This window comes from Podarcis bocagei, assembly GCF_964188305.1.
Source record: "Podarcis bocagei genome assembly, chromosome: 1".
Taxonomy (NCBI): Eukaryota; Metazoa; Chordata; class Lepidosauria; order Squamata; family Lacertidae; genus Podarcis; species Podarcis bocagei.
The window spans coordinates 90,870,929-90,884,588 of NC_138125.1; the positions used below are offsets into that span (position 1 = coordinate 90,870,929).

The window sequence follows — 13,660 nt, forward strand, 5'->3', positions numbered from 1 at the left end:
ACTCAGTCACTAGTCGGATCCAGTAGGACAGCTCCTGTCCTTTGACCATTGTGGGTCATCTAAGAAATTCCCCCAGACAAAGACATATTTGAATCTCTGCAGTCAGTGGTGTCCAAACTTTTTTCAAAGAGGGCCAGATTTGATGAAATGAAGGGCCGTGACGACTGACCAAAGGGCCAGCCAAAGTTGTTGAGGTTTTCTTAGGATTTTACCCCAGGAAATAAACTGCCGGGGGGGCGGCGGATTAAACCGTGGATATCCCCAGTGCCTTGGTAAAGATAACTGTTGATATGATAAATTCCAAAGAATCAGATTAAAAATAGTTAAAATGCAAATCCGTTGTATTTGCTAACTCTTATGCATTAAAAATGTGAGACAGAAACTTACTTTGTAGGTTTGCACATTTTGTTTTCTCAGATTATACTGTAAAATCTGATGTTTTAGATAGTGGAGTCTTGTTCAGAATTCAAACCTGCAGGCCTAAGTTTCATTTCAGAGACAATTTTAATGCTTTGAGAATCTGCATGTGCCAGCCCTGGTACTTGTTACCTAATTGAGGTGCTTGTCTATTCTGATCCCAAAATAATAAATTCCAGTATCCTCACACAAAAGAGAGAAAAATGGGGAACTGATGAGCATAATCAGTTGGCCTTCTCCTTTTGTGGGAGGCTTGCAACAGTGCCGCCCACCACAAAGAGGAGAGGAAAACGAAGCCATTTCTAGGCGAAAAGAAACAGCCAGAAAAAGGAATGAAAAGTCTGAAATAAATAAAACTTGGAGAAGGGAAGTTGATGAGGACAAGAAGCAGGTATTCCTCCTGATTTTGAAAGGTGTGCCACAAAGTGCTTGGAGGGTAGGACAGGACATGAAGGATACGAGAGAAACTTAACTGGGAACCACTGCATGGCTGGCGGTGATTTCTGAGTCTTTCCCAAGAACATTGGAGGAGAAGCTTTCTTTAATTGACAGTGTGCCATAAATGTTCAATAAGCCATGGTATGTGTGGGCAGGAGGGGCAGTGAACTAGTAAAAATGAACAGGGTTTAAGTCAACAGTGGGTTTATTTGCAAGCCCTGGCATGCCTCACATGCTCTGTTATGTAACTCTGACATTATTACCACTCCCATTTCTGTGGTTCTCATGACCCACCACAATTGACCAACCACCACTCAGCAAACATTCCCTTGTATGGAGGGCAACAGATTTGTCCACTAGTCAGCTACAAGCTGGTATCTACTCCAATCCAACCATATTGTCCACTTTTCTCTTTGGGATTTGGAGATCACCTGCTCACAGAGCAACCATATTTAATGAACAATATCAGCTTTCCTGCCACCACACACCCTTTCCCTGCCACACCATCCCTTTTTACCCAGCTATGCAGGGGACAGGAAGAAGAAATTGTCTAAGTTCTCTTGCTTGGCTGCTGATGGGAACAGAGAACAGGTGGGCGGCTTGCAGTTGCCAGTAAGTAACATGATTAACATGGCTTTGGTAAAGCAGAAATTGCTGGCAGCAGCTGGAGCGCTCATCTGTCAGTGGAAGATAAGTATTCTATTTCCGTCCATGAAATGGATGCAAAACCAAGCAAAATAAGCCAGTCCTTAATGAGGGGAGTGAAGAAAATGTTATGTTTAGATGGAAATCAGAATGTGATTTCTCCGTTTCCCTTTCATGTGATTGTTGCATTGTAAATCTGATTGTTAGCTGGATGATAAATAGATAAAGTGGTATTCAACTACGTTCTGCTCATTGCAGATCCATTGAAATCAATGTGCCTGAGTCATGTTCATTCATTTCAGTGTGTCTGCTCTGAGTAAAACTTACTTGAATACCACCTGAAGTCTTCCCCCAAACCCTAGTATATAGGTGCAGTGATAGGACAGACTTCATCTACTAAATTTCTGCTTATCGTGAAATGAAAGAGCACCGTCAGGGGGGAAAATGTGGAGGGTGGAATGCATGAAACAGCAGAAAGTGTATTTTTGCATCTCCTGAAACAGCAACTTTTGCAATGAAAATAGAACCTCACAACAATTCATCACCCTACCAGTTTGCACACAAAAAATGGGGGTGGATAGTCATGCTGCAGGGATATTGCGTTGCTTCAAGACAACAGGCTGTGTTGATGTTAACAGCTCCTCCTCCTTTGGCATTGCTTATAACTGCTAGCAAACTGGCAGCCTAGAAACCTCGAGTAAGAACCTTTTAAAATGCATATTGCTGGATGAGTTCCCATGTACCGATTCTGCAACGCAGGAGCTCGCCCCTCCTGCGAAGCACTTAAAAGGAGATGGTATCAAAAGGAAGCACAGCCAGCCCTTATGAGAAAGAGACATCGGGAGTTTGCTCATTAGTGACAAATTAACCAGAAAGCAGGTATGTGGGGAAATGGATCAAGGCTCCCTGCAATTCATGGACATTGAAGGCATTTTCTAGCAGGTACCTGTGACAGTCGCGTAACTGTATTCCATACGGCCATCACAAAAGAGCTGAGTGTGCGTTGGGTCAGGGATGGGGAGTGGTCGGACAATGTCCTATTTTCCCAGCAGCAGAATAATGCAGCTTGAGAGCTGGGGAAATGTGATACCCCTTTGACAGAAGAGCAGAATCTGGATTTCTCACCAGCCATGGACATCAGCTGCACATTTATTGTTAAGAAAGGAAGACCCTTACTGTTCTTATTTATTTGTTTATTTAATCTAAAGCAACATTACTCACTTTGTAGGGCCAGAACAAGAGGCTGTTTTTGGATGAACAGACTTGAAAGAAAACTACATAGGGAAATGACAGTTAGCACAAGACTCCACCCCATAACATCTGTATGCAATAGCTGGCTTTCGAGTTATGAATTTCCACACTTACTATGACTTGATGCCCCTTCCCCACTCTCTCTGCATGTTGGAGCCTAGGAAACCTAAGCCCTCTAGCACTTTAGGAACCTAGGAAGCTACCTGGTAGCAGGTCAGACTGATGGTTTGTCCATCCCAGAGCTGAGTTTCCAGGGACTCAGACAGAGAACTCTTTCCCATCCCCTGCTGCAAGATACTTCTGGCTAGAGATGGAACAGGGACCATACTGGATGCAAAGGTGCTCTATGGTGGTGTTCTATGATTGAGCTGGAAATGGGGAAGAGACCCCCCCAAAAAGTAAGAGGTAATTACATTTGGAGAACCATTTTCTGTGCAAGGTATGCCATTTGTGTATGCAATACATATAGCCGGTCAAAAAAAAACACCCCACAAAAACCAATCTTCCAAACTCACACCACTGAGCTGAGCGATGATGACAGTTTGGAAGTTCACTGCACATTCCTGCAAGCACCTGGCCATTAATTAAATGGCAATTCAGATGCAGTTGTGTGTCTGGCTGCCTGTATCAGCGGAGGCTGCAATTAAGGAAGCTTGATCTTTGCAGATTCAAGTGGCGTTCAGGGTCAGCAGGGCTGGAAACCATCTCTCGTTGAACATCGGGAAGTGTCATCAGCTAATGAGAGAGGGAGGCTGGTGAGCAGCACGACTGGCCCGAGAGGGGCGCTGTGCATCACAAGACTTGACTTAACAGATGGCCCACACAGTGCTGTCACTCCATCCACCCACAGACCACCAGAGCTGCATACACAACAAGTGCGTCTCATGATTTGGTTTATTTCTTTTTGTTTTCCTGGCTGTGTCAGTTTACCTCATGCACAGTGGATGACAGAAATAGCAAAAGCGATTATGCAAATTGAGACTGAGGACTTGGAGGTGATGGAGGGGGTGGGCTCTTGGGGAATTTGTCCCTTTACAGTGGGCAGTTTGCGTTACTTAAATTGACACTGGCTGCAGGGTAAGTGTAGTAAACACTGCCAGTTCAGAAAGATATTTTTCCAAAACATTGGGGGGGGGGGGGAAATAGTTTTAAAGGTGGAATAAATAAATATGGAGCAAATAGGCTTTTATTTTCTTTTTACTTCATTACATGACCTGATCAATTTCAACGTTTGACAGGGGATATACTGTACATAAATTGAATAAAGGAAGATTAACGTGGCTATCGGATGGAGCAATTAGACTCCATGTTGTTGCATGGCCAACTGTAGCACATTTTGTATATGTGGTGATGTGAGCTGCTTGCCAGCCTTTACGTTTCTATATTTTTCATGCATAAATATATACACTAATGCATGCACACAGCTTCTTCATCAGATCCAGAGAGCCTTTAGCTCTTTGAAGAATCACTGTTTTGCATCTGAACAGCTGGGGAGATGAAATTATAAGCAAAGTCATTCATTTGCCACTCCCTCCACCAGCTGGCAATTTTTGTAGACATCACTGTTGCCTTGGAGAAGGGTTGAAGCTCAGTGTCAGATCACGTGTTTTGCAGTGAAAGGTCCCACATTCAATCCTTGGTCTCTCTAGGTAGGACTGGGAACCAATCCTGTCTGAAACCTTGGAAAACTTCTGGCACCCACTGTAGATATATGAGCCAATGGTCTGACTCAGTATAGGGCAGCACTGTTAAGTACAGTAATTTAATTCACTGAAATTGTAAGTGTTTGTATGCATTACTAGGTATTTAATTTTGGCTGGTTGGTAACTGAATTCTAGAGAGATCTTTTGTGGTTGGTTAACGTTGGACACATGGGAAGCATCTAATGAAGGAGAGACGCCATTTTATGTGAAGCAAGATGACTGTGTTTTAGAATCCACTGTGAACACTGCTAAGTTGAATGGAGTGTTGGACTCCTTCTTCCCTGCTTGAAAGAAAGAGAGCAAAGCTGCAGGAGAAGGTGAAAGTGGGAAACTCTCCTAGGAGCTGCAAGGCATGGCCTAACTGAGATACAGAAGAGATGAAAATACTGTTGTTTGGAAGTTAGAAGAAGAGACTGTAAGCCATTGCTTGGATGAGCATGTGACTGTAAATATTATGTTTTAATTCAACTATAACTATTAGTTTCTGCAAGCGAAGTCTAGACATTGGTTTAATTTCCAAAGAAGGGTGCCAGTCATATATATGATCTGAGCTTTTTAGCTGTGTTTTTGCTACCTTTACTTCAAAAAGGACTCAGGCACTCCGTTGCAAACCAGGAACCGCAGGCCTCCAGACTTTTCTGTAAGTCCGGCTGCTGACAGTCAAAGGAAGGCAGAGTTAGGCAGTCCATCCAGCAACCCCTCTGCACAATTGCAGGTAATAGAACAACAGATCAATAGCCAATTAAAACGGATATGTGGTGCTTGATCTTTTGTGGCTTGATGGGAAAGGAAATTAATGGGGGAGCTGCCTGTCGACGCTCACAATTCAGGATCTCCTGTCAGGACTAATGGCGACTTACTTTTAATGGTGCTGCCTGTTTCGACTGGGCATTGTTTAAAATGTGCCAGGCTAGAAGAACCTTTGGCACTTCCTTCTGCTATCCTTTATACGTCAGACGCAGGTAGGCAGAGAAAGAAGAGAATGATGCACACGGCAAAGATAAGAGCAACACCAAGGAAAAACCACACAAAAGCTGCATTTCTTTCTTGGACAAGACTGAATGGTGTTTATAACAACAAAACTTGTCCCAGTAGCTTTATAGCCCTCTTCATCCTAAAGCAGAAAATTGGCAGGGGCTTGTGTGGCGGTCCTGCCTTTGGCATCCCCATGCTGTCACCTGCTATACTCCGGAAAGGGTTTCAAGGATCTGAAAGGGCTTCTAAGCACATTCCGCTGAACATTCGTAGATGCATCCTCATAGTCAAGAACTTTATACTGTCAGGTTCCTGATCACAAGGAGGTAACAAGACTTGTCCAACTGAATGCACTTAGACGCAGCATTCAGGCCTCCCTGCTCCATCTGGGACAGTCAATGGTCAGGTGGGTGTCCCTGGCCCACACAGGGTTGTGTAGGGGGATCCCGTCATCGTCGAAATTGGGCCTTTGCAATTGGATTTGCATTTGCCGTGCTTGCGCTTTGCCTGACATTTTCCTCTCTCATGGAGAGGGTGTCCGTTTGCATCATGCTCAAAGGTCACTAATAATGGCCTGGTCTGAGGTCAGCTGGCATCATCCTGAGGCAAAGACCTGCCAATCATGACATACCTCTTGGAGGCACTGCTCTCCCTTTCGTCCAAGTGAGCCACTTCTACCACAAAGCCATGATTGGGTCATCCATCGGCAATCCACCACATTATATCTGGGGTTGCATCAAACATTTCCCACTTGCTGGCATTATGATGCACCGAGTGGGTGTCCAAGAATCATAAAATCGTAGAATCAGACCCCAAGGGCCATCCAGTCCAACCCCCTTCAATGCAGGAATCTCAGCTAAAGTATCCATGACAGATGGCCATCTAATCCCTGCTTTAAAGCATCCATGGAAGGAGAGTCCACCACCTCCCGAGGGAGACCATTCCACTGTTGAACAGCTCTTACTTTCAGAAAGTTGTTTTTTTAATGTTTAGTCAGAATCTCCTTTCTTGTAACTTGAAGCCATTGGTTCAAATCTCATGGTGGAGTCGTTGGAGGCCTCTCTCTCTCTCTCTGACTTTATAATTTCATAAATATTAATACAACAATAAGAGCTGCCATTGCTTTCAAATGCATCTTGAATGTGCTTGAGACTCACACCAAGGTTCAAAAGTCTGCTCTTCAATATATTCAATATGTAATTCAAAAAGGTAGTATGTTTTATTAAAAATCATTTCTTGTGCTTATTTATTATGTTTTTCTGGTGCACCTGTGCAGTTGAGTGAATTGATGAAACACTGCCAGAAGAGAAAAGAAGAAAAAAGCAATCTTGTTGTGATTGTATGTACAACTGTATAAATTTTAGTTTCGGGGGTAAGAAGGATTATTTCAGCAATGTGCAGGAGCAGACGTGCACATCAGTAAAACATCTCTTGATGCAATGATACGTACAGTCACATCTGCAATGTCACCTGCACATTTGTGCAGTGATGTGCCTTGGTAACATAAATCTTTAGGTTTGTGAAAGCAAATAAGTACATAAATAAAGAACAGTAAATAAACAAAACAAATAATAAGATGAATGATAAGTCTCTAGCACAACAAATCCACTTTAAAAAAAAGAACTGGACCTTTCGTGGTTTGGAAGGGGATGGGAAAATGCATTGAAAAGTGTGGGTTTGATCAGTCACTAATGGAAAGATGTGTAAGAAAAGCCCACAAGCTAATCAGAATAAATGCAAGACAAGTGTTCATTGTTGTATAACCACCCCGTAAACAAATCAGAACAAATGTTCAATAAAGGCCAGATATTGTCAAATTTGTACTAGCAAATCCAAGTGAATGCTCAATAAGTAGGTCATCTGGAGAGGCTGTTAATTAACCATATCAAACTGGTTCCAATAATATAAGAGCTCTCTTGGATGAGGCCAAAGGTCCATCTAGTCCAGAATCGTGTTGCCTGCAGTGGGCAGGCAATATCCCTGGGCAGCCCACAAGCAAGACATGAAAGCACTGGCCTCCTACCCACTCCCACCACCATTGGTCCTCAAAAAATGACATACTCAGTGACGTACTGCCTGAAGGTTGCATATAATCATCTTGACTAGTAGCCATTGATGGAGTCATTCTCCATGAATGTGCCTAATCCCTGCTTAAAGCCAATCATGACAGTGAATTCCAGAGCTACCCTTCTTCTCGTCTGTCCTGCATCTATTCCCCACTAGTTTCATCCTAACCATTATTTTAGCCAGCTGAGCCACATAAAGACATCATACCAAGAACCAAACAGGTTAGGGCATATTGTGATTGTGTTAGAATTAAGTTAAGGGCAACTTTATTTTCATTTGTTCTAGTACAGCAGAACACAACACTATAGACATTTTAATGACGGCAATCCAACACAACGCTAAGCACACTTTAGCCCTTTGATTTCAATCAGCTTTAAGCACAATTAACTGTGTTAGATTGTGACTTTCAGATTTTCATCACAATTTGTTGAGTTCTTTCCATTAAAACATGTGTATTTCAATGTTTATTGCCAATGTGTATTTCAAAGCTTAACCTACAAACTCCACCTAGTGATATTTTTCTCTTGACACTTCATATTCAGGCCCAGACACTTAATTTTTATTTTTTGAAAACCCAAACACAATGTGTTTAAACCACAGCTTTTCCTGCCAAGATACACTGAAGTGGCCTGATGGCAAATTCTGCATATTTTGTTGAGAAATGTAAATATGCACAGTTTGGAACTGACATGTATGCAGCACAGTGGGGGAGCAGGCTTCTGGAATGGAAGGGTTTAATTTCTGGCATCTTTGGTTGAAAAGTTCTCTACTTCCATACTTGAAAAGCTATTGGGCTTAATGGACCACTGATTTGATTCAGTAGAAGACATGTTCACATGTACAGTGGTACCTCTGGTTACGAACTTAATTTGTTCTGGAGGTCCGTTCTTAGCCTGAAACTGTTCTTAACCTGAGGTACCACTTTAGCTAATGGGGCCTCCCACTGCCGTCATGCCGCCACGCACGATTTCTGTTCTCATCCTGAGGTAAACTTCTTAACCCGAGGTACTACTTCTGGGTTAGAGGAGTCTGTAACCCAAAGTTTGTAACCCAAAGTTTGTCCGTAACCCAAAGTTTGTAACCCGAGGTGTTTGTAATCCGAGGTACCACTGTACTCAGTTATCCACACCTTAGAATAACATGAGAGATCCACATCCCTGTTCATTTTGCTTATTTACATATTTATTTATTTACTTTTCTCTCATAGAATATCAGGGTAATGAAGAGAAATCCAAAAACTATTAAAAACAGTACAAAACAATAATTAAAATGACTTGCTACTCAAGAAAAAATTAAACAACCGCACAGAAAACGTTACACATCTGCATAACTCCAACTGACTCAAATTTATTTTGATGAAATCCTACAGCTTCTTGCAAATTACTCTCTGAGTCCCTCCTTGCTCTCTCCTCAGCTTTCTACAGTTGCAGATGCATTTGCATTATTTCCATCTGCCCACCCAGTCCTCTGCTTGGTTCCTTTTTAATTTTACAGCTTCCTGAGCTCAATGCTGGGAAATCAATAAGTAATTTGGATCCCAGCAACTGCCAAGGAAAACAAACTTATTTTTGCACTTATAGTAAATATTTTGAAGCACAATTTATCTAGGAAAACAAGTGTACGGTTGATGCACTGGCCCATCCATCAACATCATTTTATTAATTGCATGGGATCATAAACACTTATAATTTACAAAGCAAAACAAACAGACTTTTTTAAAAAAAATCCTCTTGAATCAGCCTTCTCGTTAATATTTGTGATAAGCTTTGGGGCTGAAATGAATTGAATTTTCCACATCTGACTCATGATCCGGTGAGGCAGACTCTTGAGGTCATATACTTGAACTTAAATAATTGAGGTCAGGATTCCTCACCAAACATTTAACAGAAATGTGAGGGTGCTGGTGTTCATTCTGCAATAAACATTTGACCTTCAGCATCAATATTTGACTCCCGCGATTGATTGTTGAACTTTGGAAACAAAGGGGTCTGCCAAATTGCAGATGTACTTGATTCCACTTGGGCAAAGTGGAAGACCAGCAGATCATATGCATGTGTCCCTCTGAATCACAGCATAAGTTGTGTTTGGCAGCCAGCATACTATTTTTGCACTTGTCTCTTAATATTAAGTGTGGGAAAAGTTTGTGCTAAAGGCTTAAACCTGGGATGGGGCAACCTGTGACCTTTCGGATGTCGCTGGAGTACAACTCCCATCATCCCTGACAAATGCTCATGTTAGCCAGGGTGAGGCAGAGCTGCAGCAATAGCAGCAGCAGTTCTGGCAGCAGAGTCCATGCCACTTAGTGGGAGGGGTGAAGCAGCAGTGTGGAGGTCAGTAGAATCCATGCAATGCTCCTACTGATGCATCCATGGAGTCCTGACCTTGTTTTTGTCTCATCTCTCCTGGTAAACAGCTGCTGGAGTGGTCCAAAGGCCCTTCTAGTCCAGCATCTCCTCACACAATAGCCCACCAGATGCCTGAGGCAGGGGAACCAATCCAGTGCCCTCAACATAACATGTAGTTCAGCTCTCTTTATAGACAGACTCAGCAAATATACCGTAATTCCACAAAGAAGGAATTCCTGGGTGCTTTGGATGCTCATTTCATCCTCACTATTTCAGGCCATTCACAGGTCACAGCTATTTGTAAGAAGGGCTGTGCTCAAGAAGGCTGGTCTAGGTGGAGATTGGTCTGATCCAGACAGGCAATCCATACACTGTTGTTGGTCTTTTAAATCTGTTTATCATTTTAGAATGATGATGGGACTTGGAGCAGGCCATTCTCCCAAATATTAACACTTTGTGTTAAGCGCCAATGAGAGCAAGATGTGCCCCCTAAAGCTATATCAAAAAAATGTTCATGGGGCATGTGTACCTTCCATCACTTTGAAGCCCAAATCCAGGATGCCATCTTCCTGGACACCATCTTCCTGTTTTTTTCATTGCGAGAGTTTGGCAGCCATTTTGGTTGCCATGATCTCACATGGTTTTGCACACACACCCTTAAAAAAACAACACTTTTTGGGGGGCAAGGCACTCTAAAACACATGTTTGGGAGCACCACACAAGACTGCATCCCCGGAAAAGTGTTTTTTCAGGGGGAAATCGCACCACAAAATCGCATGAGATTATGGCAACCAAAATGTCCGCCATTCTCTCGCAATAAAAAATGGGATGTTCCATTTTTTTCTAGGATACTTGTGGGGTATGTACGTGGAGTTGGTCCTAGATGACTCTCAGAGGTGTGTGTGCAGTGATGCTGAGTCAGTGAAAAATTAATAGATTCTCTTTTTCCTCTCCTATCCACGCACTCTTTTTTATTCTACAGGTCTAATAATCCATGAAGGACCCTCAGTTTACAGGATTTTTAAACGGTGGCAAGCAGTCAACCAGCAGTGGAAAGTTCTGAACTATGACAAAACAAAGGACCTGGAGGATCAAAAAACAGGGGCCAGGACCAACCAACGAACCTCTTCTCAGACTAACCATTCATCCTCCACTGCTGGTGCCACTAGCAACTCTGCTCCAGCCGAGAGTGTGGCTCGGGGAGCTGGCCACACCACGGGCACCTTGTCTGACCACCACTGTGCTTATACCATCTTGCATATACTCAGCCACCTGAGGCCTCACGAACAGAGAAGCCACTCTAGCACAAACAGAGAGCTCGTCATGAGAGTCACGACAGTCTGAGCTAAAGGAATTCAGGAGGCCTTAATGCAACGCGGAGTGGCAGAGGAACTCATAAGTGGAGGGGGCGCGGCGTGCCTTTTTCCCCACCCTCCACCCCCTTGTCCTCTGCAGCTGCACCAGGAGCACAATAGGCCCTTGACCAGCCAAGATGGTGGTGGAGGCAGAGCTGCACACACAGCTGAGAGGCGGCTGAAAAGGTTCTGCAGTCACTGGAAAGTACAACAAAGCAAGTGCAATACAGAACTACAAAAACTGAACTAGGGCAGAGGCTGGTGGGCTGAGGTGGGGTGGGGAGCAGAGAGGGACAGCTGGTCTTACTGCAAGGGAATGAATGGGTAAGTTTTTAAACACCCACACAGATACTGAATAGGAAGGAAGCAAGGAAGCCAGAGTATTTTAAACTGTATTAACCATGGGGTTCAAGTATTTGAATGCATAAATTATTCTGTGGCCCTATGCTATTTTGTGTGACCACAGGGTGTTCAAGATGAACAGCAGTCAGTTTATTGTTATTGTTATTTTATATGAGTAAAGACACTCTGCCCAGGTTTTTTAAAAAAACAACAACAAACAAACATGCAACAGGTACAAATTCCTGATTTAGCTCCCTCCTCAAACACTACAATTTTTCAATGTTTTTGAGGGAGTGCCACTGGCAGAGAGAGGGCCAAATTCATTTGAGCCACAAACATTTGTAGGAATCAATGTCCAAAGCACAAGGTGGATGATTTATGCCAGCCTGGTTTTTTTAGACTACAACTCCCACCAGCCCCAATCAGTGCATCTGTGCTAGCTAGGGCTGATGGGAATTGTAGTCCAAAACATTTGGAGGGCACTAGGTAGGGGAAGATTTATGACATTTAACACTGAAAGAGTTATTTGTGTGTTTTATTTGCAGATTTTTCAAAATGGGATTGTCCCCTACTGAATTTCCTACTTGGCTTTTCCCCCTCATTCTCCAGCACCTCTGTATCAGTGATTTCTCATAAGCCCCTGTGATTTTCCTGCTTTTAAATTTACTTCCTGTAATCTAGCTGCTCCTGGAAACAGTCTCATCCACTTAGTTCAGGCATCCCCAACCTGCGGCCCTCCAGATGTTTTGGCCTACAACTCCCATGATCCCTAGCTAACAGGACCAGTGGTCAGGGATGATGGGGATTGTAGTCCAAAACATCTGGAGGGCCGAAGGTTGAGGATGCCTGACTTAGGTATTAAGCCACAAAACTTTGCACTCAAAAAACAAATGAAAGTCCCAAGTCTAATCCATACTGTGGATTTAGGCTCCAATCCTATGCACATCTTTCTGGAAATAAGTCCCATTGAACACAGGGGGACTAACTTCTTAGAAACATGTATGGGAGGAGCGCACTGTAAAACTGGTTGAATGGGTCCCTCTCTGCAAGGAACACTGGGAATTCTAGCAGCATGAGTTACACTAGAAATTGCTAAGAGAAACCGCATCACCCTGACCAAACAATTAACAAGATTCTTTGGAAGAAGCCACCATAATCACACTGGTATATTTGCCAGGTACCCGCTGAATAAATTTGAGAATACTCTCCCTTCTCCACAGGTACTTCCACAAGTAACACTAAATGCTGAAGTATCCCAGGTGAAGCTGCCTTATCTTACAGTGGATTATCATTATTGTTGCTGTTATTTTTCGATCCACACAAATTGGCATATTCACCAGATTTGCGTACACTGAAGCAAATCTTTGAATGCTTGACATCTACCTAGATTGTGAGTCACCACAGCCTGAACACATCAGTAAAGCAGGGGTTGAATCAGGACATGATGACCACAATCTGGATACATGCAGAAGACCAGTTCAGCACCTGAATTCACCTGAATAATCAGCATGATTTCAATATATATATATATATATATATATATATATATATATATATATATGCAGGTTTTGGTGTCTTCGGGTGTCTTCCCGTGTAAGAGTTGGGGTGTCTAGGCGACGTTTCGACGAGGTCTCACTCGTCATCTTCAGGCTGGTGCTTTCGGCTTCTTGTTACTGGAACAGAGCAGGATCTCAGTGTTTGAGTTCCTATAAATACTGTTGAGGGGGTGTGGTGTATAGCCTCCAACGTTCTGGGCAGAGAGGAAGTTCCCAGGTTAGTGTGTCTTTTCTTCTTTTGTTCATTAATTACTTGAGGGATATCTTGAGTGATTTCTTGAGTGATATTCTGAGTACCACTTAGGAGGGTCATTAGGTGTGGATTAGTTGCTAAAGCTTTCGTGTCTTGACCTCTTGACCTTGTGAAGAGTTTTTTCTGAGAAGATGGCTGTACTGCACTTAGTTGTGCTCTGGCTTGGCTTCGTGTATAGGGGCGAGCTGTGGTTTTGTGCCCTGTGCCAGCCAGATCTGTGTAGGGATTGCAGGGGGGTGCAGCATCCGGAGGTGCCACTATGGTTTGGCTACTGGATGGTGTCTGTAATTTATCTGTGGAGAGGGTCTGGGTT

The 13,660-nt window shown here is 43.2% G+C and overlaps 1 protein-coding gene and 1 pseudogene across 3 annotated transcripts in view; one reads left to right on the plus strand and one right to left on the minus strand.

The window, feature by feature from the left end:
- MARCHF4 (membrane associated ring-CH-type finger 4) overlaps nucleotides 1-13,046 on the plus strand; it is a 121,287-nt gene extending 108,241 nt beyond the window's left edge. For both annotated transcript variants that reach the window (XM_081197284.1, XM_081197285.1), the window contains exon 4: nucleotides 10,824-13,046. In XM_081197284.1, coding sequence (XP_081053410.1) covers nucleotides 10,824-11,185 — 362 coding nt within the window. In that variant the 3' untranslated portion in view covers nucleotides 11,186-13,046. The remainder of the gene's footprint in view (nucleotides 1-10,823) is intronic.
- On the minus strand, nucleotides 5,832-7,526 carry LOC308596752 (bone morphogenetic protein 2 pseudogene; annotated as a pseudogene). The gene is made up of 3 exons: nucleotides 7,503-7,526; nucleotides 6,445-6,607; nucleotides 5,832-6,220 (listed from the first exon to the last, which is right to left on the minus strand). The product of its transcript is annotated as a bone morphogenetic protein 2 pseudogene (transcript).
- Nucleotides 13,047-13,660: the final 614 nt, after the last annotated feature.